This window comes from Aphidius gifuensis, linkage group LG2 (genome assembly GCF_014905175.1).
Source record: "Aphidius gifuensis isolate YNYX2018 linkage group LG2, ASM1490517v1, whole genome shotgun sequence".
In the NCBI taxonomy this organism is placed as follows: domain Eukaryota; kingdom Metazoa; phylum Arthropoda; class Insecta; order Hymenoptera; family Braconidae; genus Aphidius; species Aphidius gifuensis.
In genome coordinates this window covers 16,839,061-16,866,826 of record NC_057789.1, presented here as the reverse complement: position 1 = coordinate 16,866,826, position 27,766 = coordinate 16,839,061, and the positions used below count along the sequence as shown (strand labels likewise).

Here is a 27,766-nt window from a genome sequence, read left to right as displayed (position 1 = left end):
ATGAGTACCGAAGGTCCAGGTGCTCTGGTAAATAAAAAAAAAAAGTTCTGAAGTATAAGTATCTAAAAATTGAATTGCACATTTTTTATTTGTTGCAAATAAAAAATGTGCAATTCAATTTTTAGATACTTATACTTCAGAACTTTTTTTTTTTATTTACCAGAGCATGCTCATTCAATAATTTCTAGCTTTTGTGACAGATAATTCGCATATTTTTATTTAAACATATTGTTATCTAGCTTAGGCAGCTTCAGATATTACATTAAATAAGGATGATAATTCGTTTTCAATATGTGTTAAAATAAAAATGAAAAATGATTTCTTGTTTTTATTCCGGAGAACTATTCTAAATAGAAATACTCACAGCAAATTTTTGTTTAAAATATTGAAATGGTTCTTTAGTAGCTAATATTTTAAATTGATTATGGATTCCACTGTAAAAGTGGAAGAGGTATATAAGGGTTTCAGTACGAGCAAGTGGTCACAAGTATACTGTTTATCAATTCGATTATTAATCAAGACACAGCCATCATATTTTTTTGAAATCATATCATTGATTTTTGGTGAAATTAGTTAGTATTTTAGTTTCCTACCGTTCTTAATTTAGGAGCTTAAAAAAGATTTGATCTATAGTCATCTCATTTTATCACTAATTACGTATTCATCATTTTCAAACGTAAACAATAATATCATATATGCTTTGTTGAGATGAATAGAACGTTATATCGTTTATTATATGATGTTCGGCACACAGCTACTTAATTTTCGATTGCATACTGTTTTAAACGGTACCTATAAACAGACGAATCTATATAGAATACTCAATACGTAGTTTCTATACTCTCTAAGACTGCTTTTTTAGTTGTATTACGTGGCGTGTCAAAGAAAAAGTTTTGTAAAAAAACGAAACAAATTATTTTGATATTCTACTGGATTTAACTAGGCAACATTAGTGAAAATGCGATTATTTGATTGATTCATAAGTCAATATAATATGGAATTTCAATTTCAATCTTATATTTTATTGATTGATTTAAATATATCATTAGTGCACGAAAAAAAGTAAACCGGGAAATTTACTTAAAAAAAACGTAAATTCTACGTTCATTCACTGTTAAAAATGAACGAAAATTTCTAACATGTTGCGTGTACATTATGCATTAAATTTCTTTTTTGTCGATATAAAATTACATTTTTTGTGCTATAAACTAAAATTCATGCACAATCCTGTAAATTTACAGCAAAAAAAAATAGAATTTTAATGTAAATTTACATTAAAAATAAACTACCGTAGTGTGAATTTGAAGTGTTATGCGTATTACTACAACTTTACTGTACATTTTTTAAAAAAACATGAAATTTAATGCACATTTCTAGTACGCTATATACACTAAAATTCTAGTACTGAACCTTAAATTTCAAGTTTGGGTACTGTAATTTTAAATCATGCATTGTCCTGTAATTTTCAAGTAAGATGCTAGTATTTTAATGCACATTACTAGAAAATCATTTCTAATACTGTACAGTAATTTCAATCTAAGACGCTAGGTCTTTTATGCACAGTACTCGAATTAGTATATTTCGTCACAAGTGCCCAGGCAGAGAGTGAGCGGGCTTTCTGATTGGGCCCATGTATCGAACTATATTTTATACCACTCATGCATTGTAAACTCGATTTTACCCTTAGAGATGCCGCGATAATCGATAATATCGCGACAAGACGATACGATAGTGACGACAACGATACGATAATGCCATTTTTTATCGTATCGTTGTCACGACACGATACGATATTGGACTGACGATAACCGATAAAATTATCGTGTTATCGCGATAATGTCGGAAAAAATATACATTTAAATCAAAGCAATATTTTCATATTGTTAAACTCCACAAAATATTAAATTAAAGTAAAAATAGATTACTGCAACATATAATATTAGATACATATTAATCTAACAATATGAAAGTAATATAAATTATAATAATATGATAATTAATAATAATTTTATATAAATTATATAAACCGTTGTTGCATGTGTTATAATATTACGGAGGCTAGGAGCCGAAAGGCTCAGCCGCAGTATTGGATTTATCCCCCAAAAAAAAAAAACGTTCATAACTAATTGTCGTAAAGACTTCAGATTTGGCTCAAAAAAAGCGGCTCTGGAAATTCTATCGCCCCTAATAAAAAAAAACATTATCTATTCGGCCATTTTTTTTTTTCCCGAAAAACGAAAAAAAAAAAAATTGTGTTTTTTTTTTGCACGAAAAATACTATTCGTACGATAAAAATTCATTTGAAAAAGTTATAGAATTTTGAAAAACGATTATTTTAAGCCTAATATGAAACCTCTGCGACAACTCTATTTTGAGTTATAGCTTGTGCCGTTTTCATTTTTTAGGCAAACGATAACTCATGATGAAATGGTGTTAGAGACTTAGGCTTATAGGGATCTGACCTATGGGCGGGGTTTAGTAGCACGCACACACACTAACCGTGTCCGTGAGCCAATATGGCGCATTCCGGATCCTTTTTGGCGCGTCGTTTGAATAACAAATACAGTATTATTTAAGTGTTATATTTTTATCATGTTATTATTGATCATTCTTGATAAATTTTTCCACACTAAAAGACGATCTACTGTTTTCAAGTTTTTGTTTTTGATTAGGCACTTATTGGGCTCTCAAAAAATATGAAATTCTAAATTAAAATTATTTTTAGCGCGACTGATAAAATTCTCTCCTGAACATATATATACCTATGTATTTATTTTTTTTTTATTCGCTCTAAAAATATACTAGCCTCGACAATCATTTTTTAATAATCAATTTATTTATTAATATTTATAATATTAAATCTGTATACACGTATTTTGACACTTGGCTACGAATCACTACCACCTCACTATTTGTGTGTGTTGGTATGTCCTGTACGTATTATATTATTATCATGATTCCCAGATCCAGAAATAGTTTACTAATCAGCCACCAGATGCCATGGTGAATAGGTCAGAACCCTATATTAGGATTATATTAGGCTTAAAACATGCGTATTCGAAAATTCTATCGCCTCTCCGAAAAAATTTTGATCTATTAATCATATTTTTCATAAAAATTAAAAAAAAACCGATTTTTTTTTTTTTTTAAATTTAGTTTTTTTTAAAAAAAAAAAAAGTGACTGAACAGATAATGCTCTTTTTCATGAAGGGCAATGGAGTTTCAGAAGACGCGTTGTTTGAGCCTAATACGAAGTCTCTACTACAATTTTATCAAAAGTTATTGCATTCCTAGTTTTCGAGTAATTTCTGAAAAACGCTCTAACTTTCGACAAAATCGTCCTAGATACTTTGTATAAGACTTAAAAAGCATGTGTGGTAAAATCCTACAACTTTTAGTCGAAACTTTTTTCAAAAAAAATTATAGTTTTCATAAAATAGTAAAAAATAGAATTTTTGAAATATTTTTGTCTCTTTTGTTTCAAAAATAGAAAAAAATTGACAATTGGAATCAGGAGAAACTCCTTAAGGGGCGATAGAGTTTTAAAAACTACGTTTTTTGAGCTTAATAAGAAGTCATTCCGTTGATTCTAACAGAAGTTATAGCTTGCCTTAACTTGAACGAAAAAAAAAAAAAATCGATTTTCAGAAAAATAAAAAAAAATGTACTATTATTGTATTGTTACTTTTAAAAACCATTTAAGAGATAAAATTTAACACGGCCCTAGCCGGAGTATTGAAAATTTTTAATTTTCAACGGTAACGCGGGCCACACGCCCCAACAAACGTTACCAGATCTTTTTTTTTTTTTTAATTTGGTTTTCAAGTTTTTTTTCAATATTATTTGCCAATGAACTTTTAAACCATGAATTTAAACATAATAAATTTTGAGTATAATAATTTTTACTTAGATAATTCATGTAATTTACTTATTGTCCTTAAGATAATTCTTCCTGCTTTTATAATGCTTTTGTATGCAAAAAATATTTTAAAATTTCCCCGTAAATTATACTCAAACAAAAAAATTATCGTCGATAATGTCGATAATACCCGATACGATACGACAACACCTATGACGATACGATAATAAGACGACACGATAATCCGTTTTTTTGTCGAATTTTTAGATCAGCCAATTATCGTATCGTATCGTATCGCGGCATTTCTACGCGCCCTAACGGTGATGTAAATTGACGTTTATAGAACGATAACCAAAATGATCGTGGAGTAACCGGAATTTGCCTAGAGTAACCGAAATGTGCCTGGAATAACCGAAATGTGCCTCTGTTTTTTGCGCCCTCAACGGGTATTTTTTGCATCCAGTGTTAAGCCTCGATTCCAACGACGTAGTATGAGTATCGCACACATACACATATGATATAAAAAAAAAAACACATACACTCAATTTAAGTCATCCAAGATTGTCCAAGATGACAGAATTAGATTTATCTACGTCAATGGATAATTGTATTTTAAATGATACACCATGAAATGATAAATATTTGTGTGTCAAGATATGTAAAAATAATAGTTGTTAATAATAATATTTAATATTACAATATTTTTTTGATTTTTCTTCAATTTTCTTTTTTGGTTTAATACTTCTAACCTAAGAATGTGGTATATTTGTGACTGGCTGTTTGTATTCTTGAAGTTTTTTTTTTTTTTTTAATGGTATTTCTTATTACTTGTTATTGATTTTTAATTTGAATTTAATTCTATTTTATAGTTTGATCATTAATTAATCAATTTTTTTATTCTAAATAATTTAAATTTAATGTTTTATTTTTTATCATATCATGTCAGATAATTTTTTTTATTTTTAGAAAATATTTTAAACTTTAAATACTTTTTATTTGAATTATATTGGATGTGTTTTTTTCTTATGCTGCCCCCCCCCCCTTTTGGGCTTCGCGACGTGTTTCGCGATGTTAATTTATCTATTGTTTTTTAATATTTAATAACTTTATTATTATTTTTTTTTTTTAAGACGAATAACAAACTACAATTATGACAACTAACATTTACAACATGTGACAAGTCTAGGTTTGTGGCGCGTAAAATCTCGTTAACACTGCATTCGTGGTATAAAATATTGTATGTAACTCGAGTGGTAAGGTGTGTTACACAATATACTATTATGTTACTAGGAACAGTGGTAATAATGTGTGAATTTCCAAAAAACGCACTACCCCTCTTACGCTTTGGAAATTTACACATTATTCCCACTGCCCTTGTAACATAAAAAAATTTCAACTACTGTACACTGTGAAAAATTTCTTCTGAATTTTAGAAGAAAACTTCTTGGCAAAAAATGGTTTAAAATAAAAAAAAATGATCATACAGTTGCTGAAGCAACTGTGCCTTCCCTGCGGGGGGAACTTCAATTTCTTCTTTAATATATATCGAAATTCGTGACTACAAATTTATTTCATTCTCTATCGTTACAATGATTATTGTTACAACTAAAATTTATTTAATTTTCATTTATTTTGCTTGTTCCTTCTAATGCGTCATCTTCATATCCAGAAACGCTTCCTTCTAACCTTATAAACTCTCCGTTTTTATTCATTTTGTTGTATTATGATTTTAGCCTGTCAATGTTAAATATTTATTACAAAATTGTCGAGTTCAATTGTATTTATTTTATTTACTTTTTTCTCTCGGTTGAATCAGGATTTAACGTTTTAGTTGTTGCTGAAGTCGTCGTTATATTTTTAATTTTTTTATATTCATTTATTTTCAATTCCTTTAATGCTATCACATCACCCTTTTTTCCCTAGAAATTTTCTGCCTCTTCATTCCATAAAGTTAGTTCAATCTAAAATATATTTCCTTTGGTAAATTTATTATCTTTGTTTAGTTTAATCAAACTTTTTTTCATTTAAATTTTATTTTACTTCATAATCACTGTCGTCTGCTAATGTTATTGTTCTTTATTTTAATAACCGTCCTGACATTGCATATATAAATTCCACTTTATTTATTGCTATTATGATTGCGATGATATCTAAATAATGTCATTATTATTATTGAATTTTTTTTTTTTTTTCGCTAAAATTATTTTGCCTGCAAATGAATTAATTGGTAGATGTACAATTTACTGTATTTTTTTAATCTCGAAATTAATTTTTGGTAATTTTCATTTTCCTTATCGTCATCGAATTTTATATTAGCTTCTACTGGTATGATTATTTCTTTATTATTTATTGATGGGTATTGTTCATTAATTTTTCTCACTAATCCTCCAGTGATCGTATACATTTCGTTTAACTTGAATATTTAATAATTTATCATGTTAATAATTTTTTTTAAATCTTTTTGTTGAAAAATCTTGTTGTTAAATATGATTTTTCCATGATATTTTGCTATACTTTTCTTTTTTGTTTACTCATATTTTTCTAATATTTTCCTATAATTATCGTATTTTTCTTTATATTCAGTGATTTTTCTATATTTTCGTTTATTCGTTTATATATTCTTTATTTTTCTATATTTTTCTTTATTTTCCATATTCATCTTGTTTAGATTAATTAAGGGACTTAGAAATTTTTTTTGGGGGGGGGGGGGAGGCATAATTGATATGTTCCCTTATTTATCGTTTTTTTCTTTATATTCAGTCACTTTTCTATATTTTCCTTTATATTTACCGATTTTTCTTTGATATTTTCCTATATTCTCCTTTATATTTACTGATATTTTCCCATATTTATCGTTTTTTTCTTTATATTCAGTCACTTTTCTATATTTTTCTTTATATTCACTGATATTTTCCCATATTTAGCTTTTTTTTCTTTATATTCAGTGACTTTTCTATATTTTTCTTTATATTTTCCATATATATTGTATTGGTTAAGATTAAGGGACTTAGAAAATTTTTTGGGGGGGTGTCTACCATGGTTGGGGGGGGTCCAGAAGAAAAGCGAAAACAATAGGAAATTAAAATTCCCTAATAAAATTCCCTAATAAAATTCCCTAAAAAATATTATTCATTTTGAATAAAAAATGGTTTGAAATATCTATTTTAATTTTGACTCATAGCTCTAACGTGAAAACAGTCATGTTACCACAACAAAATGTCAGGTTAACATTTAAAAAATTTTAAAAAATTAACTTTTCAAAAAATGTTAAAAATTAACACTGGAAAAAATGTTAAAATTTAACATTCAAAAAAGTGTAAATCGATTTTGACATCCAAAAAAGTGTTAAAAATTTGTCATTTAAAAAAATGTAAATTGTCTTGAAGAAAATATGCATATAAATATGATTATATTTCAAATTATTTATTACAATCGTTTCTTAATTATCAAATTACAAACAATCTCAAACTATTGATAATAATATTAATTTACACAAAATAAATTTATTTCTAATAAAATGGATGTATAATATAAAAAAAAAATTGACACAAATGGTCAAAATCATAGGTTATAGCTATGACATATTGATAATAAGAAATGAATAATTATTTATTCCGAATGGATATGATCTCGATAAAACAAAAAAAAAAAGATGAGCTGAAGAATACTTCTTCAATTATATTATTGATTTTTATAATATGTATTAAACTTATTTTGATAACACAAAGTTTTATTTGGCGTCGTTTACTGATAGAAGCGAGGGAAAATAATTGATGCAACTCGCTAGACCTAGCGGTCGTCTCTTAACTAATTTTTAACATTTGAAAAATGTCAAATTCGATATTTAACATTTTTTTAAGTGTTAATTTCATGTTTCAAATAAATTGACATTTTTTTAAATGTCAAATTTTTATTTTTTCTAATTTTTAAATTTTTTCAGATGTTAGAGATACGAAAATGTTAAATTTCCTTTAACACTTAAAATAACGTTGAACATTTGACATTTTTATTTTAACATTTACATTTTTTCTACATTTTACATTTTTTTTTACTGTGCAGTGAAAAATCATTGAGATCACTAGCAGAAATTTTCAAGCATCAAGAATAGAATTTATAGTTTTATCTAAAGCTCTGTAAGATTTCGAACTAAAACCTAATGCGACTTCGATTGAAGCCCAATTGTCTCAACTTGAAACCTTGTTGAGTCTTGATATAAGACTTTCGAGTTTTGAAAATAAACTCTGTCTCTTGAATTAACAGTAAAGCTTCTTGAATTGACACACGAGAGTTTTAACTTGAAACACAAGTGTTTTAAGTTGAATCACAATAGTTTTTTCTAGTGTACTTTGGTTTTGGAATGAAACTCGTAGGTTTTGTTATAAGACTTGGAAATATATAATAAGACTTTTACGTTAATACTCAAACATACTTTTGAATGGAAACACACGAGTTGTAAATTAAGACGCAAGTAATTTGTTTTAAAGTTTTAAAGTTTTGTATTCACGCTTTAGGGTTTTGAAGTAATCCTTCAAAGTTTTGTTTTAAGTAACTAAGTAATGTCAAGTGACTTTACCAACAGAAATATAATATCTAAATTATTTTTTGAAAATGAATATGTCCAAAGAAAAACAGTAACTAAGAAAAAGATTGAGCTGAAGGATTAATGTTGCTTAAAAAATAATTTTTCTAGACACATTAATTCCTTACCTCGATCTTTTCATCAATTACTACTTTTCCTTGGACATTTTTATCTTTTTAAATAAAAGTACATGTATTTTTTTTATTGAAAATGCCCAAGCAAAAGCAGTAGCTAACAAAAAGATGTAGCTAAGGAATTAATGAAGCCAGAAAAATTTTTCTTTAAGCAACAATAATTTATTAGCTCCATCTTTTCCTTGGCTACTGTTTTTTCTTGGACATTTTTATCTTTTTTAAAAAAAGTACATGTATTTTTTTTTTTTTTAAATCAAAAATGTCCAAGGAAAAAGAGGTTCATGGAAAATATGGAGCAAAGGAATTATTGTTGCTTAATAAAAAATTTTTCTGGCTACATTAATTCCTTAGCTACTGCTTTCTCTTGGGCATTTTTATTTTTTGAAAATAAAGTGACATGTATATTATTAATTTAATGAATAAAAATGCCCAAGGAAAAACAGTAGCTAAGTAAAAGATGTAGCTAAGGAATTAATGTTGCTTAGAAAATTATATTTCAAGCAACATTATTTCCTTCAAACATAATTCCTTGGCAACATTAATTCCTTAGCTACACATCTTTTCCTTAGCTACTGCTTTCCCTTGGGCATTTTTATTTTTTAAAAATAAAATAACATATATTTCATTTATTAAATAAATGAAAAGGTCCAAGGAAAAGCAGTGGCTCAGGAAAAGATGTAGCTAAGGAATAAATGTTGGTGAAAAAATTTTGTTTAAAGGAACATTATTCCCTTCAAACATAATTCCTTGACAACATTAATTCCTTAGCTACATCTTTTCCGTAGCTACTACTTTTCTTTGGACATTTTTGATTTTTTAATGAAGAAAATACATGTACTCTTTTTCTAAAAGATAAAAATTTCCACGGAAAAGCAGTATCTAAGGAAAAGATGTAGCTAGGAAACTATTGTTTTTTAAAAAAAATTTTTTCTGGCCACATTATTTTTTTAGCTACTGCTTGTCCTTGCGGTGTTTTCTTACATTTAATACATAAAATACATTAACGTAGCCAAAACATGTAATTCATATAACCAAGGATATGATAGAAGTTTGCGTAATTTTTTATTAATTTATTATTAACAAAAGAAGATTGTTGATAAATTTTTAAGACGAATTATTAAGAAAACTAAAAACAAATCATAGATGCAATTTTTTGCCAGAATACTTGAAATTAAAAAGTCTATTCAATTGAGAAATAACAATTTTTCTACGATTGTTAGAAATTTGTTAATTAACGAAAAAACTAATTCAACGTTTTTTTAGATTTCGTATAACTCTTGAAAAATTGAACTTAAAAACTTCAATTTAGTCTCAAATTGTTAGTTGTTCGAATACTGAGAGCCACACTCTCTTGATAAAAATCGCTCCGAGCTCAAATTAATGAGCTATGAACAATTGTTTATTACAATAAGTACTATGCACTATCTTATAATGAAGAAATAACCATGAAGGATTGATTTTAACAGTTTGTTTGTGAATAGTGTGGCTTTCAGAAATTTAATAAAGAATTTTTTGGGCTTTATAAAATGCCTAAACAATTATTGTCAATTCGGTTTTTCATATTTTTAAGAACGACTCGCGTTTATGCTGCAATCCTTCTTTACCTTGCTCGCTCGATCGGTAAAATCGGTATTTATGTTGATACATAATTTTTAAAAAAAAATATTGAGGGTTGACACTTTAAATTTTGTTGTTTAAGGAATAAAAAAAAACTATCAACTATTTTTTTTCTGTCACTATATTTTAATACTTAATTTCTCTTTTTTATTAAAACTTTTTATAATTTTGGCGTTTTTAAATTAAAAAAAAAACAAAAAAAAAGTATAAATTGAATGTTTTTCCATAAATAAAGTGTTATTAATATAAAATTTGATAAATCTAATAAATATTTGATCTCAGAGCTGTAGGGACCACAAAGGCTTTTGCCGAAGTTTTGAAAATTTTCAATTTTCAACCGGGAACGAATTCGTTACCAAAATTTTTTTTTTATTTAAAAATTATTAAACACTATAACTGAGTATTAATCATATTCAAAATATTATCAATATTATATCGTAATTATTATTATTATTATTATTATAAATACCATTGATATTATAAATTTTTAGTATTATTCAAACTATTATTAATATAATTATTTATAAAATTATTGTTACTATTATTATTCATACTATAAATATATATAAATGATGATAATTATAACAACAATAATTTCGATTATATTATCAATTATTCACAATAGTATTGATATTCACTGAGAAAAATTTACATTTTTTTAAATATAATACCATATCAATTTTTGCGTTGTGTTACAGTAAGCTGGTACCATAAAAGCATAATATTAAAAATTGAGATGCGACCTTCCGCGGTGTGGCATAGTAATTTTTAAAATAGTCAAACGCAAAATTTACTTTGTTTATAAACGCTCTAAAAAAATATTATAAAAAAATGTTTTTTTTATAATTTCGACATTTCCAATTTTTTTTTTTTTTTTTTTCTACGATAAATACGCAGACGTAAAAAACTGTCCAAGCCCAGGACTTGAACCCCATACCTCCCGGGTGCTAATCCTACGCGGTATCCCCTGCGTTACGACGACGTACACGTAAATATTATTTTATTTGTTTTACATCAACAATTGAAAAATAAGCAGTCGCACCTGCGCAGTCGACTAAAAAGTGGGGGCAGTTGACATTTCTGAGTCTTTCATCAGTTTTGCTATGCCCCATTGTAATTTTAAATATTTTGTTTTGTATATATCAGTGATACCTATAGGATTTCTAAGATAGTTAAATTTTTACTATGTCACATTTTTTCCCGTGTTAATAATAATATCTATAATAATAATATTCTAAATATAAATTCTAATAATTATCAATATTTATATATGAATGTTATTGTCAATATTATTATTAATATTATTTATATCACTGATATTATTATAAATCGATAATATTATTGTTATTATTATTAATATGGTTGATACCATTGTTATTATTACTACCATTATATTGATATTATTATTATCGATGATATTTTCGAAATTATTGTTATTTTATTTATACTATGGTTATATATGAATAATATCATTATAAATAACAATAATTCCAATAATATTATGATTAACAATAATATCAATATAATATTAGTAATAATATCAATCGTATCAATTATATCGTCGCATTAGAGGATGAAGGGCGTAAGTGCCCAAAACGTCAATTTTAAAGGAAAAAGGGCGTAAGTGCAAATTTATAAATTTTCGGGTTTTTCATTTAACTTTAAAACTTAAAAAAAAAGGGAAAAAGGGCGTAACAACCTTAGATAAAGGATAAAGGGCGTATGTCCGAGGATTTACGTCTTTTTTCCGTTATCAAAATAATTTTTGATAAAAGATGAAAGGCGTATTTCTAATTTTATTTGAATTTTATTTAATGGCAGGATTTTTTGAATTATTGATTGTTTACTGATAATTATAAATAATTTATTATTAATAAGAAAAACATAAAAATAATTACAAATCTTCATCTTTTATTAAACATGATTTTGATAATGCAAAAAAAGGCGTAAGTCCCTGAACATACGCCTTTTATCCTTTATTAAAGGTGATTACGTGCTTTTTTTTTTTTATCTTTAAGCCTTAAACTTAGATGAAAAGCCCGAAAATTGCACTTACGCCCTTCTTCCATTAATGCGACGATATTAATAATAATACTCGAAATATAAATACTAATAATTATTATTAACTAATACACGGAGAAAAATTTTCAGCGAATTTCAGCTATGGTGCCATATCATCGAGGGTCTATCTTCTGACTATTAAAATATTTACTAACACGTTATCAAAAAAAAACAATTTTTGCTTTGAAAAATTGAAATGTACCATTGCAATGTATATAATGTTTTCTTTTTGCGATGTTCAGATAAAAAATTACAACGCATCAAGAAATTTTTACCGAGGCAAAATTTATAGGTTAAAATAATCCAGCCTAAAAATTACATTGCACCATAGCAAAAATAATGATGGACTCAGAAATGTCAACTGCCTCCACTTTTTAGTCGACTGCGCAGGCGTGACTTTGCTTATTTTTAAATTGTGAATGTAAAACAAACGAATGTTAATTTTCGTAATCGTTGTTGTGGCGCAGCGGATAACGCGTAGGGTTTCTATTCGGAGGATACGAGGTTCAATCCCTGGTTAAGTTCAATTTTATATGTCAAACTATTCATCGTAGAGAATAAAAAAAAAAAAAAAAAACAAAAAAATTATAAATATTGACATTAAAAAAAATTTTTTTATAATATTTTTAATAAACAAAATAAATTCTGCGTTTGACCATAACAAAAATTACTATGGTACACAAAAAAAAAAAAAAATAGCCACGCCCACACGATATTTTGCTATGGCCCATATGAAAATATCATAAAAAAAATAGATGGCGCAGCTCAGCTATGGGCCATTGCAAAGTTTGCTATGTTTTTTTGGTAAAAAAAAATAAAAAATTCTCTCCGTGTAATATTTATATTTAAATATTATTGTCAGTATTAATATTATTATTATAATTATTATTCAGCGTGATATACGTGACTACTCTGAAAGAAGTTTCACTTTCCTCGCGCGTACTCGCAACACGATAATTTTTTTTTCTCTTCTTTTTTTATTTTTTTTTTTTTATTTAAAAAAAATGAAATTTGCTGTTTTTTCCGGCAACTGTATGCAAGAGTTGCCATGGAATCAAACATTGACAAATGAATTTTTTTTCATTATAATTTATTACTGTATCCTTAATTGTAGAAACGACCTGTAACAATAAAAATATCATGACATTATATTATTTTCTTGTCATCATAAAAATGATATTTTTTTTGTGGTGTTTATTACAATAACGATATTCAAAATAAAACAATTAAAATTTAAATCGTTTTCAAAGTTCATTAAAGAAATCAAAAACATGTTATGTCAGGTCACGATGATAGTAACGCTGGTAGGAGTTGGACTGGTATTGAGAAGACCGGTATACCGTAGAAACTTAATTTGATGTGTTTTATAAAATGATCGTCATAGAGTATTAATAAAATAAACCTAACAAATTGATGTCAAGTTTTTTTTTTTTTTTTTTTTTCGATTTATATTAATATTTAATGGTCAGTTATAGACAAAGGATAATGCTCAACTATACATAGTTATCTTTTTTAAAGTTAACAAAGTGATCACTGGCCAGGATTGAATCTAAAATAGAGACTCGATTGCAGAGGCAATCATCTTTATATCAGAGTCACGCAGATAATATTTTAGAATTTGTCAGAGACTATTGTCTCTGATCGAGAGGCTTGCAGCAACCTCTGAACTACCTCTAATTTGGCCACTATAGAGATAGTTTTCAGAGGCTGTTTTCAGAGACAAAATTATATCTCAGATCTATAGATTCAAACAGTGTGAATTTTTTTTATTGTTATAACTGCATTGTTTTAAAACAATAACTTAAGGTTGAATGTAAATCGCATCGGTGAACAAAGTTTGGGCCCAAGAGGGTGCGCATCTACACACGGTTATCAAACATATTTTTAGTGCCCCTCTGTCCAAAATATATTCACTATACTGACAGGTTCTTGGTAGTATGTGTGTATGCAGTCTATCTGGATAGACACACACATACTACCATAGCCAAGAAACATGAGACAGAAGGACGAATAAAAGAAAGAGAATGACCGCTAATGATAGAAAATTTTAACTCTAATAATTGAATATCTTCTAAAATCCGTTGTAGAAAATGATCATTGAGGGCTTCAAAAATCCGTATTGTAAAGAAGTACAAACTGATAGTAAATTGAGTAAAATCGTATAGAAACTTTTTGAGCTAGAGAAGAAAATGTGTGTTCAGTCCCTATACCTACGTGTTAAAGTTGTCAACTTTGACATTAATTATCTAAAAAAAACCGTTGTGTAAAATTCTGAAAAAAATCAACAAAATAGATAATTATTCTGGCTTTTATATGAGACCAAAAATTCGAAAATCGTATAGTTGGAAATTCTATTTACATTCAACCTTAATATTGTGTAAAATGGAAAAATTGAATTTTTTCGAAAAAATTTTGAAAATTCTTAACTGAAGAGTAAATTGGAAAATAACCAATTATTATCAGTGCATTGCTTAGCAAATTAAAATCATTATGGCAAATAGCTGAGAAATTAATTTTGGCTACTCATTAATTTATTTGGCTACATCCTTTTCTTAGCTATATTTTTCATAATTGATTAATTAAAAAGCCATTGGCAAATGTTGCTAATAAAACGATGTAACCAAATAAATTAATTCATAGTCTTCATTAATTCCGCAACAGATTTTGCCATAATTATTTTTATTTATTATAGGAAATATTGCTAAGGAAATTAATTAAATGATTAATTGAATTAATTTATTTGCTTTCATCCTTTCCTTAGCAACATTTCCCAATAGCTTTTGAATTAATCAATTATGGCAAATGTTGTTAAGAAAAGGATAAAACCAAATAATTAAATTATTAGTTTAGATTATAATATCCTCAGCCATTGGCCACAATTATTTCAATTTATTATAGAAATTATTGGTGAGGAATTAATCTAGACTGTTAATTAATTTATTTGGTTTCATCCTTTCCTTAGATACATTTGCCATTGTTAATCAATTAAAAAGCTATTTGCAAATGTCTTCATCAACTTTTTAGCTATATCTGACATAATAAACAGATATAATTGTGGCAAATGGCTAAGGAACTAATTTAGAGTACAAATTAATTTATTTTGCTACATCCTTTCCTTAAATACATTTGCCAATATCTTTTCCATTCATTTTGCATTTATTGTGTAATAACTATGATTGCTTAATTATAATTTTAACAATAATAGTTTAATAATTAAACACCTTTAATTAGAGTAAATTATTCTAAGTTTTTTAGGGGACTAATATTTTTACAGTTTTGAGTTTCCATACATTTTCAATACTCACGATTAACTACCGGTTATACTTTTATATGTTTAAATACTGTTTTTATTCATTTTTAATAATTCTATATACATTCTATACTTTTTCAATACATGATTTTTTTATCCCGGAAGAAATAATTTAGTTTTTTATGTATCTTAAACTCGTGGTTTCAATACATTATAATTTTTATAGTCAATAAAATGTCAAATGTCAATTTTTAATAAGTGTCAATAATAATAATTCATACTTCAATCATTTATAATATTGAATTCATAAAAAAATTTGTAGTATCGTGTAGTATTATCGTTCTATTGATAAATAAATAATATCATTTTCTCATTTTGTCGATATTATTGTTTATATTCTCATATAAAAACAAGACCAGTCTCGATGGTTTAAACATTAACATTTTTATTTTAAATTCATTTCTCCCTTTTTTTATGTTACACAGATATGTGTTTATGTGTATCGTTACTCTCTATTTTTTTTTTTTTTTTTTTTTTTGGTTATCGTTTCTCATTCTCCATTTTTCAAATCTCGCACAAAATTGACATGCCGAATTCCAAATGTGTAACGACCTCGAAAAAATAACAATTGATATTTTTTCTAATATAGTTATTATTTTCAAAATCCATCAATCGAAAAAACGCGGAATGTCTGTAGATTCGATTTTTTATTTAATTTTTTCCTTTTTGAAAACTACACGGAGAGAAATCCGCAGCAAATGATGCTGTAGAGTATCAAACAAATTTTACTGTAGTTTTACTGGAAATTGAGAAGTTGCGTGGGGAGGCCACCAGGATCGACTAGAATTTCCTACTACACTACAGTAATTTTAATCAAAACAAAACAAAAAAACAACACAAAAAATTAAATAAAAACCTTATTGTTTAAACATCAAAATAAAAATGTAACGTGTTTATTAATTTTAAAAAAATAAACCATTTTATAATTTTCATGTGTTTCACCGCATTTTTATTTAGATTCATGAATAAAATAAAAACAATAAACTTTTTTAGAAGAGGTTAGGAACACACTTGATTTCCAATAAATATTCGTGTCATCTGGCGGGAAAACCTGCTGTACACTACAGTAATTTCTGGCATAAAGTATACCATTAACTCGAGAACTCCAAAAATTCCGGTAGACTACAGTAAAAAATTTAGATGAAATATAATAATAATCATTATAATAAGTGGGAATTAGTCGCTTTAATGACGTCAGCTATGATTTTTACGATACAGTATAATCTCTCTATAGTGACATTCTCTATAGTGACATCGAGCGTCAGCGTAGGAGAATTTTTTCCCTCACTCCAGAATGTCCCTACTTGTGTTGGTGTATCGGTGTGTGACGTAGTATATTCTTTCTCTTTTTATTATTCTATCCGTCGCGCTCACTCAATTACCCTCGACGCTAGAGTGGGAGACGCTCTCTATAATAAATTCCGAGAATTTGAGCCCCGACGATGTCACTATAGAGAGATTATACTGTACCACTACAGTAATATTTGCTGCGGATTTCTCTCCGTGTAATATTGAAGAAAAAAAAAATTGTTTTTGTATGTTCAGGTTTCTTGAAGGCTGTATGTAAATTGCAGGACCTAGGTGAATTCAGTTCCGTGGTACCCCATGGTTACCCCCTAGGCCATTGTTTTCCGACCGTTTATATACATTCGAATGTGTACCTGGTCACATCTGGTGGAACTGAATTCACCGTTTCCCGATAAATTTGAGGTTCCAAAAGATCGCGCATCCAGTCATGTTTTATACGAAAAATGAATTGGTGCCCTTAATGCCTTAAATATGTTCTTTTCAGTAGAAAAATGTTGTGATTATGTGTGTTAACTTATCTATCCCAATAAACCAATTACCGCGTCAACCGGTAGAAATTTACTAATAAAATCAACTTAATATTGAGATAACGTGTTGAATCTAAAAAACTTTCCCTATGCTTACACAATGTATCATGTTAAACAATATACATGTTATCTTCAAAATAAGTCGGGTCCGATGTTGATTCGACAGAGCATTTTCACTTGGGCTTACTTGATGTAACTGTGCAAGAGAGTTTACATGAGAGAAAGAGAGAGATGGTTGGCTTATAGAATCGAGTAATAACTACAATATTTATTTATTAAAAAACATATATTTAAAAAACGGCACCAGAAAAATTGATATCTATTATTTTTAAAAGTCTGTAAATTCAAGACAAAAAAACTGACAGTAAATTTAATGTTCTTGAAAAAAGCTTTTGCTATACGTCAAATAGTGAGTTTATGCTTTCAACTTTGACCTCAATTATCTCGAAAAGTAAACACAATATGAATAAATGACATGAGAAAATTTTTTAAGTAACTATTTCATCTTTTTGACAGACTGAATGAGAAAGAACTTCAAAAAAGGCTTGATTATTCATAAATAATAGCCTCAATAAAAAAATTACTTTATTTTTCTCATATTTATTAACTATTTCATTTAAAAAATTGATAGAAAAATTTTGATCTGACACATGAATAATTTAAACGAAATTTTGTTATAGTGTGGAGTAAGAATCGTTAAAGGGGCGATCATAATTATCGCAGACATAACCAAGAGCCCAGGCGGTGGGTGCCGTACATCATCAATGACTATGGCTGAGAGTGTCGTTGTTGATGCCGTGGCTGCGCCACCAGGTCCAAAGAAGACTTTACCTTCTTGTGTCAATGATAACACGAAAGTACCATCAGCCAATCGGAATCATTTATCTCTTCGTAAAAGAAGGCGTTTGAACCAAGTCTTAGATAATCTTCAGGCCCATAAAAATCTTCCAAATGAAAACGAATTATCAAATCGTTTTGAATCTACGTTATTAGCATCAGAAGAAGAAGAGGAAGAAGAAGAGGATATTTTCAGTTCTTTGAGGCCCCCGATAGGTTTTTCAAGGCTTGAAAAGTCTGAATTAACTCTCACACAGAAAGTGAAAGAAGAACCAATAGAGTACCTAACGGAAGAAAGAATTCCAGAAAACAATGAAAAAAATCGGAAAAATCAGCTGTCTATCAGTCTTCGAAGTTATCATAGACCATTTTTAAAATTTGCGGATTATAGCTGCGTGGATTGTTCGATTCCTACTATCATGCTACCTTTATCCAAATCGCGTTCTCTTGCCTCTTCAACTGCAGCAAAGCCTCTTGATTCGAGCCGACTGACGCCAGTTTCACCATTTCCTTACACTTTTGAGCACTATTTGCACACAAAGTATCTGCCAACAGCTGATAAAAGGACAACTCATTTGGACTTAAATATAACTTGGGATCAACTGCCACTTGAAAAAAATTGCCACATTGTCAAAAGTGACTACTTAGAAAATCTTAGTACTTGCCCACAAGAATCACCATTAGATTTATCCATGAAAAACTTGAATATGAACAGGCCAGCAACACTTCAACTGCTATCACCTGGTCTTGTTAGCAAAACAACTGTGAGTGTTCCAGTAGTTCGTGGTGATGTCGCATCACCAACAACAAAAGAGACTGTTGCTTTTCGTTATAATTTAGAAGTGTCACCTGTCGTTGAGGAAATGCCTCCTGGAACCGATGTGGCTTACGTTTGTCCAGTTTGTGGACAGATGTTTAGTCTTCATGATAGACTTGCAAAACACATGGCTTCTAGGCACAGAAAACAAGGATCCAAAGATGCGTCTGCAAAAGCATACTGCTGTGATGTTTGTAACCGAAGTTTTGCAAGATCTGACATGCTGACAAGGCATATGAGATTACATACTGGAGTCAAACCCTACACATGTAGAGTATGTGGACAAGTATTCAGCAGATCGGACCATTTGAGCACTCATCAGAGAACTCATACCGGAGAAAAACCATACAAATGTCCGCAATGTGTCTACGCTGCCTGTCGAAGAGACATGATCACCAGGCACCTCAGAACACATGCTAGATACTCAGATGGACAAAATAAATGTGAAGAAAATGATAATGAGAGTTCAACTCATTTGCTAGATTCATTCACTGTTAAAACTGAATGACGATATTATCTTTATCATTCATTTTGTTCTGGAATATTTAATGAAGCTGACTGGTTTAGTTCTATATATTTTTAAGTAAGAATTTAACTGAATCCGTCTATTTGATTAAGTTTTTAATCTATTGAGTCACATTTATTAAATGTTTTGTTTCTGTTGAAGTGTCATTTGAGAAAACAGGCATCAGATAATCACAAAAAAGAAAAATTGAAAACCAACTGCTGACGAAGAAACAATATTAAAATATCGACAAATTATTTATCATTATGAAACATAATTACTATGTGCATCGTCGAATTTTAATATTTTTTTTTCATTCATTATAGACAAGCAAGCAACCTAGCAGTATTATCAGTTACATTAACTATTAATGAGCATGCTTCAAAAATTTTTTCTATTGATTTATTTTCATGGGCATTGTTGTTTGAAAATGCCCAATTTTTTCAATGCCAGCTGCTACTATTAATGACGGTTGTGCTTTTTTTTATCTTTACCTATCTTTTTAGTCGTTAAGGTTGATTCCAAGCCATATTCACGTACTACTGCTTGAAAAGTTCTTTAGTAATATGTGTGTGAACAGATATACGCTAGCAAGTAAAGTGTAGATCATACTCTACATACAATGATATATGCTGGCTGTTGCCTTCAAAGCATCACTTGGACATCCAAAATCCAAGATAATAGCCTAGAAATAAAATAGTTGGAAGTTACCTTATTAATTTGAAGACACGGCTTAACGTTATAACAATAATGACATCTTCTATAACAAAATGTCAGAAATTTTCCCAAGTTCGCTATCCTGATTTTTGGATGCCCTAGTGATTTTTGAAGCCTCTGTCTATTTGCATCTTGCTTCTGGAAAGAACAAAAAAATTTTAGTGTTCAAAAGTTTATTTTGAAAACTATGTTGAGAAAAAAATCTCGAAATCTTAACTAATTTCGTTTTCCAAGCACAACAAATAAATAATAAATTGATAGTCAATTCAGGGTGTTCTACCAGGAAATAAAATTGTTAAGAACAGAAATGTCAGGATTCATCGATCCTTGCGTATAAAAGATGTCAACTCCGACAAGAGGGGTTATTCTTAATAGTATATTTCGTTACAAGTGCCCAAGCAAAGAGTGTGCTCACAACGAATCTGGAGGGGCAAGCACGAGCCTTGGCGAGTTGTGAGAGGGCTCTCTGATTGGGCACATGTATCGAACTATATTTTATGTTACTAGAGACAGTGGTAATAATGTGTGAATTTCCAAAAAACGCACTACCCCTCTTACGCTTTGGAAATTTACACATTATTCCCACTGCCCTTGTAACATAAAGAATTTTTATGACACCATGGTGTAATTTCAAATCAACTTATTTAATTTTTAAGATTTTAAATCAATAAAATTTTTATTTTAGATCATTTAAATAAAGGTTTTTTTATTTGCTGCTAACAAAAAATGTTAATTACTTGATATTAAAAGTGACTAAAAATCAATAATCTAAAAAAGTAAATAACGTTAAACAATATTTAGTTGTGGTTTTACGTGATTTATGCTTGATTTTAAATATTCTGACAGCATGATTTTGTATATTGGATAACTCTTTGCTTTGACATTTGTTGTCTCAAAAAATGAATAGGAGAATAAATTGAAAAAAAATTGACAGTTTAGATAGTTATTTCATTTGAAAAATAAGTCTAAAAAATATAATTTACGAGAATTTCAATAATTCAGAGTCAACCATAATTGGAGCATTTATTACTTTTTTCAACTTCACAGTTATTGTTCATTAAGTTTTAAATATGTGCCAAAATTTTTTTACGTTTTAGTTCATATGACTAGATTTGTATATTATAAATTTTTGAAACGCATAGTTTTTTTTAAAGAATTATGTCTTTTTATATTATTTAATTTTTCAATTTTGAAATGAAACAAATTAGTTCAAGAATTATATGCCTCAGGTACCTGTTACTATTTCTATCTGCTAGCACACTAACACAAACAATTGCTATTGTTGAGAGAAAAATGCTACAATCTAGCTGATTTTTTTTTGTAATTTGGGGCTTCAAGTTAAAGAAAAATATTTCCTTTTCCTGAAAACTGTTGCCATTTGGACATAATTTTTCAAGATTCAGACCGTTTGTATTTTTTTAGGTTTAAGAGATTATTTTCGGAGCAGAAAGCAAGCTTTCTGTTCATTTTGAAAGCTATTTTAATCGAGTTCGATAAATAATCGATTAAGCTGGAACAACATTGACTCTTTTCAATGAATTTATTCATTAGTTGGAAAAAAAATGTTCCAACAATAATTTTATTGTTGAATATTGTTCCAAAATATAATAAATAATTTTTTTTATCGAAGTAATTTTACATATAAATATGAAAAAATAAAATTTTCTCCATCAGCATAAACAGTTTATTAATGTTCTGTTCATGCGTGATGGTTCGCGGAGTAGCGAACAAGATTTTACAAGATAATCTTAAATTAGGTTAGGCTAGAAATCTCCTTCAGGTATATTTCGTTCAAGAACCAAAAAAATTGTACTTATATAAATTGAAAAAGTTAATTGAATATTGGCAAATTCAAAAATACATTTTGGTTAATTTTCAAAATTTATTGCTTTGTTTTATTTATTTATTGTTACTATTCATTTTGATAAAAAAAAACTCATCTCAATTAAGTTAACCAGTCTATATTTCAAAAGGATCGCTCAAATGATGACGATTTTTACTCATATTGATTGTTTTTTTTAAAGATAATGACAATGTTCTGAAATTTTTTACAGAGTCAGATTTTCAAATTGTCAATATGATGTTATATTTATCTTTTCATGTTGTTCGGAGGAAGTTTTCATAATTATTTTATTAAAAATAATATTCAACATTAGCTCTTGTAGGCATCTTCATCATTTTCAAAAAATAGATATACTATAAAAAGAGTCTATACTAGAAGTCAAGTTTCGTTGATCAATTGAAAAATAAAATTTTTCGATAGGTCAATAATAAGTTTCCATTTAAAATCTCTAATAAAATTAGATGTAGCAACATATGGCTGGCACACACACCTACACACACTAACTTGGACTAATATTGTACAGAGTGCAAGCAAGTCGCGCTTTAATTTGATCCAGGCACGTTCTGTTTTGAATGGGCATTTCAAAAATTTTACCCGATTTTGACGAAAAAATTATTTTAAAGGTATTTCGACCTCCCGATTTCAATAAAATTTTTTAAAAAATTCTATGCCCCTGGGAAAGGGTTAAAAAAAATTAATTAAAAATAAAATTATTGATTCCGCGATCTATGTTAGAATAAGATAAAAATGTTCCAAATAAAAGTTGTAGAGAATAATATTTTAGGGGGGGGTTAGTTTTATAAGTTTTTTTTTTCAACCATCCGTTTTCGCGTAATTAATTTTTAAAGTTTTATATTTTTTGATTAACGCGTTTCCCCTCACGAGTCACCACTCAAAACTCTCCTGCGCGATCGCGATAGATATATAAAAAAGAGAGACAGTTTTATTTTGACCCGACGTTACCCGACGCTACTCGACTGTACCCGACTAGACGCACACACGCACACACAGCTGTTGTAGTTACACGCACCGTAATAGTATTAGTTACATAAACTTTTAAATTCGATTTCAATCAATTCTCTCAAATCACGGAAAAATCACAAATAACTTTCTCAATAATCGACGGAAAAAAAAATAAAAACGGGAAAATTTTCTTTAATCGTAGTACATTAATTTCGTTGTAGGACATTTTCCCGAAAAAACCACCCCTTTTCCCCCAAAAATAATTACGGGCCGCGAGAAAATAGAAATAGCAATATTATTATGAGCATACGATAGTTTATTTAATTTATAATATGACTAAAAAAAAATTTTTTGAATCGATAATTTTATTTTTAATTAATTTTTTTTAACCCTTTCGCAGGGGTATAGAATGTTTTAAATATTTTTATTGAAATCGGGAGGTCGAAATACCTTTAAAATAACTTTTTCGTCAAAATCGGGTAAAATTTTTTAAAATGCCCATTTAAAACAGAACTTGCCTGGATCAATTCTTTACAGTGTAGCCAAGTCTCAGTTTTGTCTGTGACGTCAACAGCGCCTAACAACCTCTGCTCTGGCAAAAAACTCAATATATTGGAATCGGCGCTATTTTAATAGCGGTCCAATCGCTCTTCAATAGCAAAATAAAAATGAAGCATTTTTTTTGAATATAAACAAATTAATCAGATGATGAAACATAAAAAAAAAAATTATACATTTGAACACGTTATCATTTTTTAAACTATATTTTATTATCACCAATTCTAAAATGAGGTCGGCCACCTGATTGATCAACAGGCGTTCGATAGCATTTCAGTAGCAAATCAATAGTAAACCAAAATCATGGATATTGTTCATTAAATATTGTTTTTTTTTTTTTTTTCTGTTTTTTTTTTTTTTCATAAATATTGTCATTTCAGAAAATATATTGTTATATCAATATACAAATCAAAATAAATATATTGATATTTTGATATTACAAAATATTTTGCTATTGATTTGCAATTGTATGCTAGTTGATTGATCTTAACAGAATTTTTTTTTTTTTGCATATTAAACAATATATTACCTCAAAATAATAATATTTATCATAAAATCAATATTTAATAAATAATTTCCATGATTCTGGTTTTCCATCTGATTTAACTTATGGCATAACTTGTTTTATAACCTGAAAAGGTTCCATTTTAGAATCGACAAATTATTTATAATAAAATCTAGTATAGGAATCGTTTATGTGTTTAAATTGTATGGACAATTTTTTGAAAAGTATCATCATCTAATTTATCTGTTTATATTCGAATTAGGGGCTTCATAATTATGGCGTTATTTTGCTATTGAATAGCGATTAGACTGATATTGGAATAACGCTCATTTTAAAGCTTAAACGCTCTCAATTTGTTCTGACGTCTTCTGCCAGGGCGCAATGATTTTATCAATAAAATCTGGCGTTTTACGTAACGATTCCTATTATCTTTAGTGTCTCCAACACCTCACTAATTTTGTTGGTTAGACGATCCAGTCATCTTTCGATAAATATAAAGTTGTGTGTACCAACACGCACACCAACGTATTTTGTTGCCGCTACTCTTTTATTCCAATTTAACGGATATAATTTTCTTTCCAATAAATATCGCAATTTTTTGAAAATATAGAAAATAACAATAGCATTTTTTTCTATTAGTGTGCTAATGATTAAAAATGAAAGAAAGTATTTTAGTAATAGAACTGTTGTACTGGATAAAGTATTTGGATATTCAATTAGGAATTTCGTTGAGCTTTTTCGAATGAAGACAATCGAATTTTTATTTTTTATTTTAAAGTGAGTTTGATCTTAAGTTATTCTATTCAAGTTTTATTGATACATTAAGCTAGAGTTTATTATGTTGATTTACCAAGAGTGGCCTTAAACATAGCTAAATACAAAAAATTTCGTTTGATCGTTTTTATAAAATCACAAGCATTTTTATAAATCATTTTGTAAATACATCGTGTATTGTTTGAGCGAAAGCAAAAACGAAAGTGATTTTATATTTTTATAACGTCTTACACTAATTAATCTTATAGTCTTCCCTTACTGTAGCATTGTTATCATTACTTTATCGAACGCATCTACGTCGGTGAAGCAGGCCATTATCCCACTTTGACACGCCTTTCGCATTACTGAAGTGAAAAAACACTTTGTGAAGTAAAATATAAAAGATGAGTAAGTGTAAAGTAAGATAACAGCTGCTTCACCAATGCAAACGTATATTGAAGTAGAGATAAAAATGCCTACGTAAAGAAAAAACGTCTGTGACACATCTGCATATAAGTAGGGTTCTTTCTCATTCACAGCGTTTGAGAAAGCCCTGCTTTACACACTCGTATCACAATGTACTATTATTGTTATGGCATTCTCGCATACCCAGAGATATAACAACCTATGAAAAAGTTATTAGAATTATAAGATAATGTTGTAAATTGAACGTAATCTAATTGATAACGTCAAAGAAGGGAAATTGTTTGATACTGCTATAGAAATAAAATGATAATTGAGAAGTGTATATTATAAAATAAAAAGAAATACAATAATGCTGTTTTTATAATAAACGAATTGTTTGTTCATTTTTATATTTTACAAGATTTATATGTTCATATCGGATCATTTATTTTACTTAATTTTAGTGTGCAACTTTTTTTTCACAGGGTAGTCGAAAGAAGAAGTATCGCGTCCATGCAAAGCTCAGCATTTACCAGCGTTATTTTTTATGGTTTTTATGATATATAAGGCATTACAAAAGTAACGTCATAATAGTTGACGAATCAATATTATTCATATAAATACTATACATCAAATCCTAACCAGAATATCATCGGGATAAATTATTGAAAAACCCAGGTAGAAATTGAAGTCAATTTTTTTAATTCCTCATGTCAAATTGACGTCAAAAGTAACAATTTTTATAATTGAATTATAAACAACTTACAATTGAATTATACTAGATGGCGTACCAGTGTTCATAAGAGAATAGCAGTGGTAAATCTCTCTAAATCATTTTTTGTGTATTTATTTGATTAATGATTTAAAAATTTAGTTATTGGATTTACTATCTAATAAATTACCTATATAAAAAAAAGCAGTAGCGACGGAAAAGATGGATCTAAAGAATTAATATAGCCAAAAAAATTAAGGGGTAAGCAACATTAATTCATTATTTTCATATTTTCCTCAACTACTGCTTTTCCTTGGTATTTTATTTATTTGTTTGACAAATAAAATTAATACAATTTATTTTAATAAATTAAAATACCAAAAAAAATCAGTAGCTAAGGAAAAGATTAAGCTAAGGAATTAATGTAGCCAAAAAAATTTCGTTTATGTGTTTAAATTGTATGAACAATATTATTACTTTGCAATGAATTTGTATAACTGAATAAATAAAATGAATAATAAATAAATAAAATCGTTTATAAAATAAAATAAAATTGTTCTTTAAATTTAGTTATTACAATACATACATACATATCAATAAAATTTTTATCATTTTTCTATACATTTCCACATTTAAAGAATTTTATGCAAGATCCAACTTGTCTCCGAACACTATTTGCATTGTATTGAAAAATGGTGCAAAATACCTAGAATTGAATTGGCAAACATAAGAGGAATATTATTTCTATAGAAGTAAATTTTTAACTCCGTATGATATTTACAAATCCTCATTTAAATATTTTGACAATAATTTTTTAAAACTTTCTCCGACAGTTTAAAATTTCTTTTCATAGAAAATCACCAGGAGAATTTAAATTTAATGATTATCTTCTAGCTAAGAAGTTTTAAAAACAGCATGACAATTTTGAAAAATAATAATAAAAAATATGATTGACAGTCTGCGAAACCCAGCAGAAATTTCAGAATTTTCTCGGTATTTCCCCACTTTCAAAACATCAATGAATTCTTTTTTTGTGAAATAATTTCAATTTGTCTCCCACCCAAATATTTTTTCAACCATTCACAAACTTTTAAAAATATCGGAAAAAATTTTTAAACCGATCGAAAAATGTGTAATTTAGTGATGAGAGAATTTGTGCTGCATATATACTGTAGTTTGAACATCCAACAGCATTAGATTCTCTCAACTATTGCAAGAGCAAGGCTAGGACAACAACAAATTGAATATTCATCTATAGGTAAGTTTTTTCTTTTTATATTAATCAGTATATTAAATAAATTTACTTCATAATTTTGGCAAAAAATAAAACAATTTATTCGAACAATCATTATAAATAAATAGCCATACAAAATATTGATTATTATTATTATAATTATGAATGATGTAAAATGATATATATGTTTATCATTTTTTAATATTTCAGATAATTCAAAATGTTATTCACAAAAACGAAACAACTCCAAAAAGCAGAACAACGCAAAACATTGAGAGATCTACAAAAAAATATTGTTTATAAAGTAACCAAGCTGCAGAAGTTTACTGGAGGAAAATATGGTGGTGCAGTAACAGCTGAAATCGACAACAACTATTACTTATATTTACCCAACACATTTGCAGATCTTTTTAATTCAGATGAAAAGAAATTCGCTGAGTTACAAGAAGGTGTGAATAAAGGTCGTTTGATTATGGCATGCAATGGCACAGACAATTGCGATATAATATTTGATAATGGCTA

At 28.1% G+C, this 27,766-nt stretch overlaps 1 protein-coding gene across 1 annotated transcript; it reads left to right on the top strand.

Annotated features, from left to right (window-relative positions):
- On the top strand, positions 1 to 23,466 carry LOC122850437 (zinc finger protein 232). Its single transcript, XM_044149589.1, has 2 exons — positions 1 to 27; positions 18,076 to 23,466. The coding sequence occupies exons 1-2, from the start codon at positions 1 to 3 to the stop codon at positions 19,555 to 19,557; spliced, it is 1,509 nt and encodes a 502-aa protein (XP_044005524.1). The 3' UTR covers positions 19,558 to 23,466.
- Positions 23,467 to 27,766: the final 4,300 nt, after the last annotated feature.

What these genes read in the sequence shown, in the direction of transcription:
- LOC122850437 (XM_044149589.1), top strand. Translation starts at nt 1, where the DNA reads ATGAGTACCGAAGGTCCAGGTGCTCTG. An exon ending in CCGAAGGTCCAGGTGCTCTG is followed by an intron (nt 28 to 18,075) that starts GTAAATAAAAAA and finishes ATTTTGTTATAG; the next exon opens with TGTGGAGTAAGAATCGTTAA.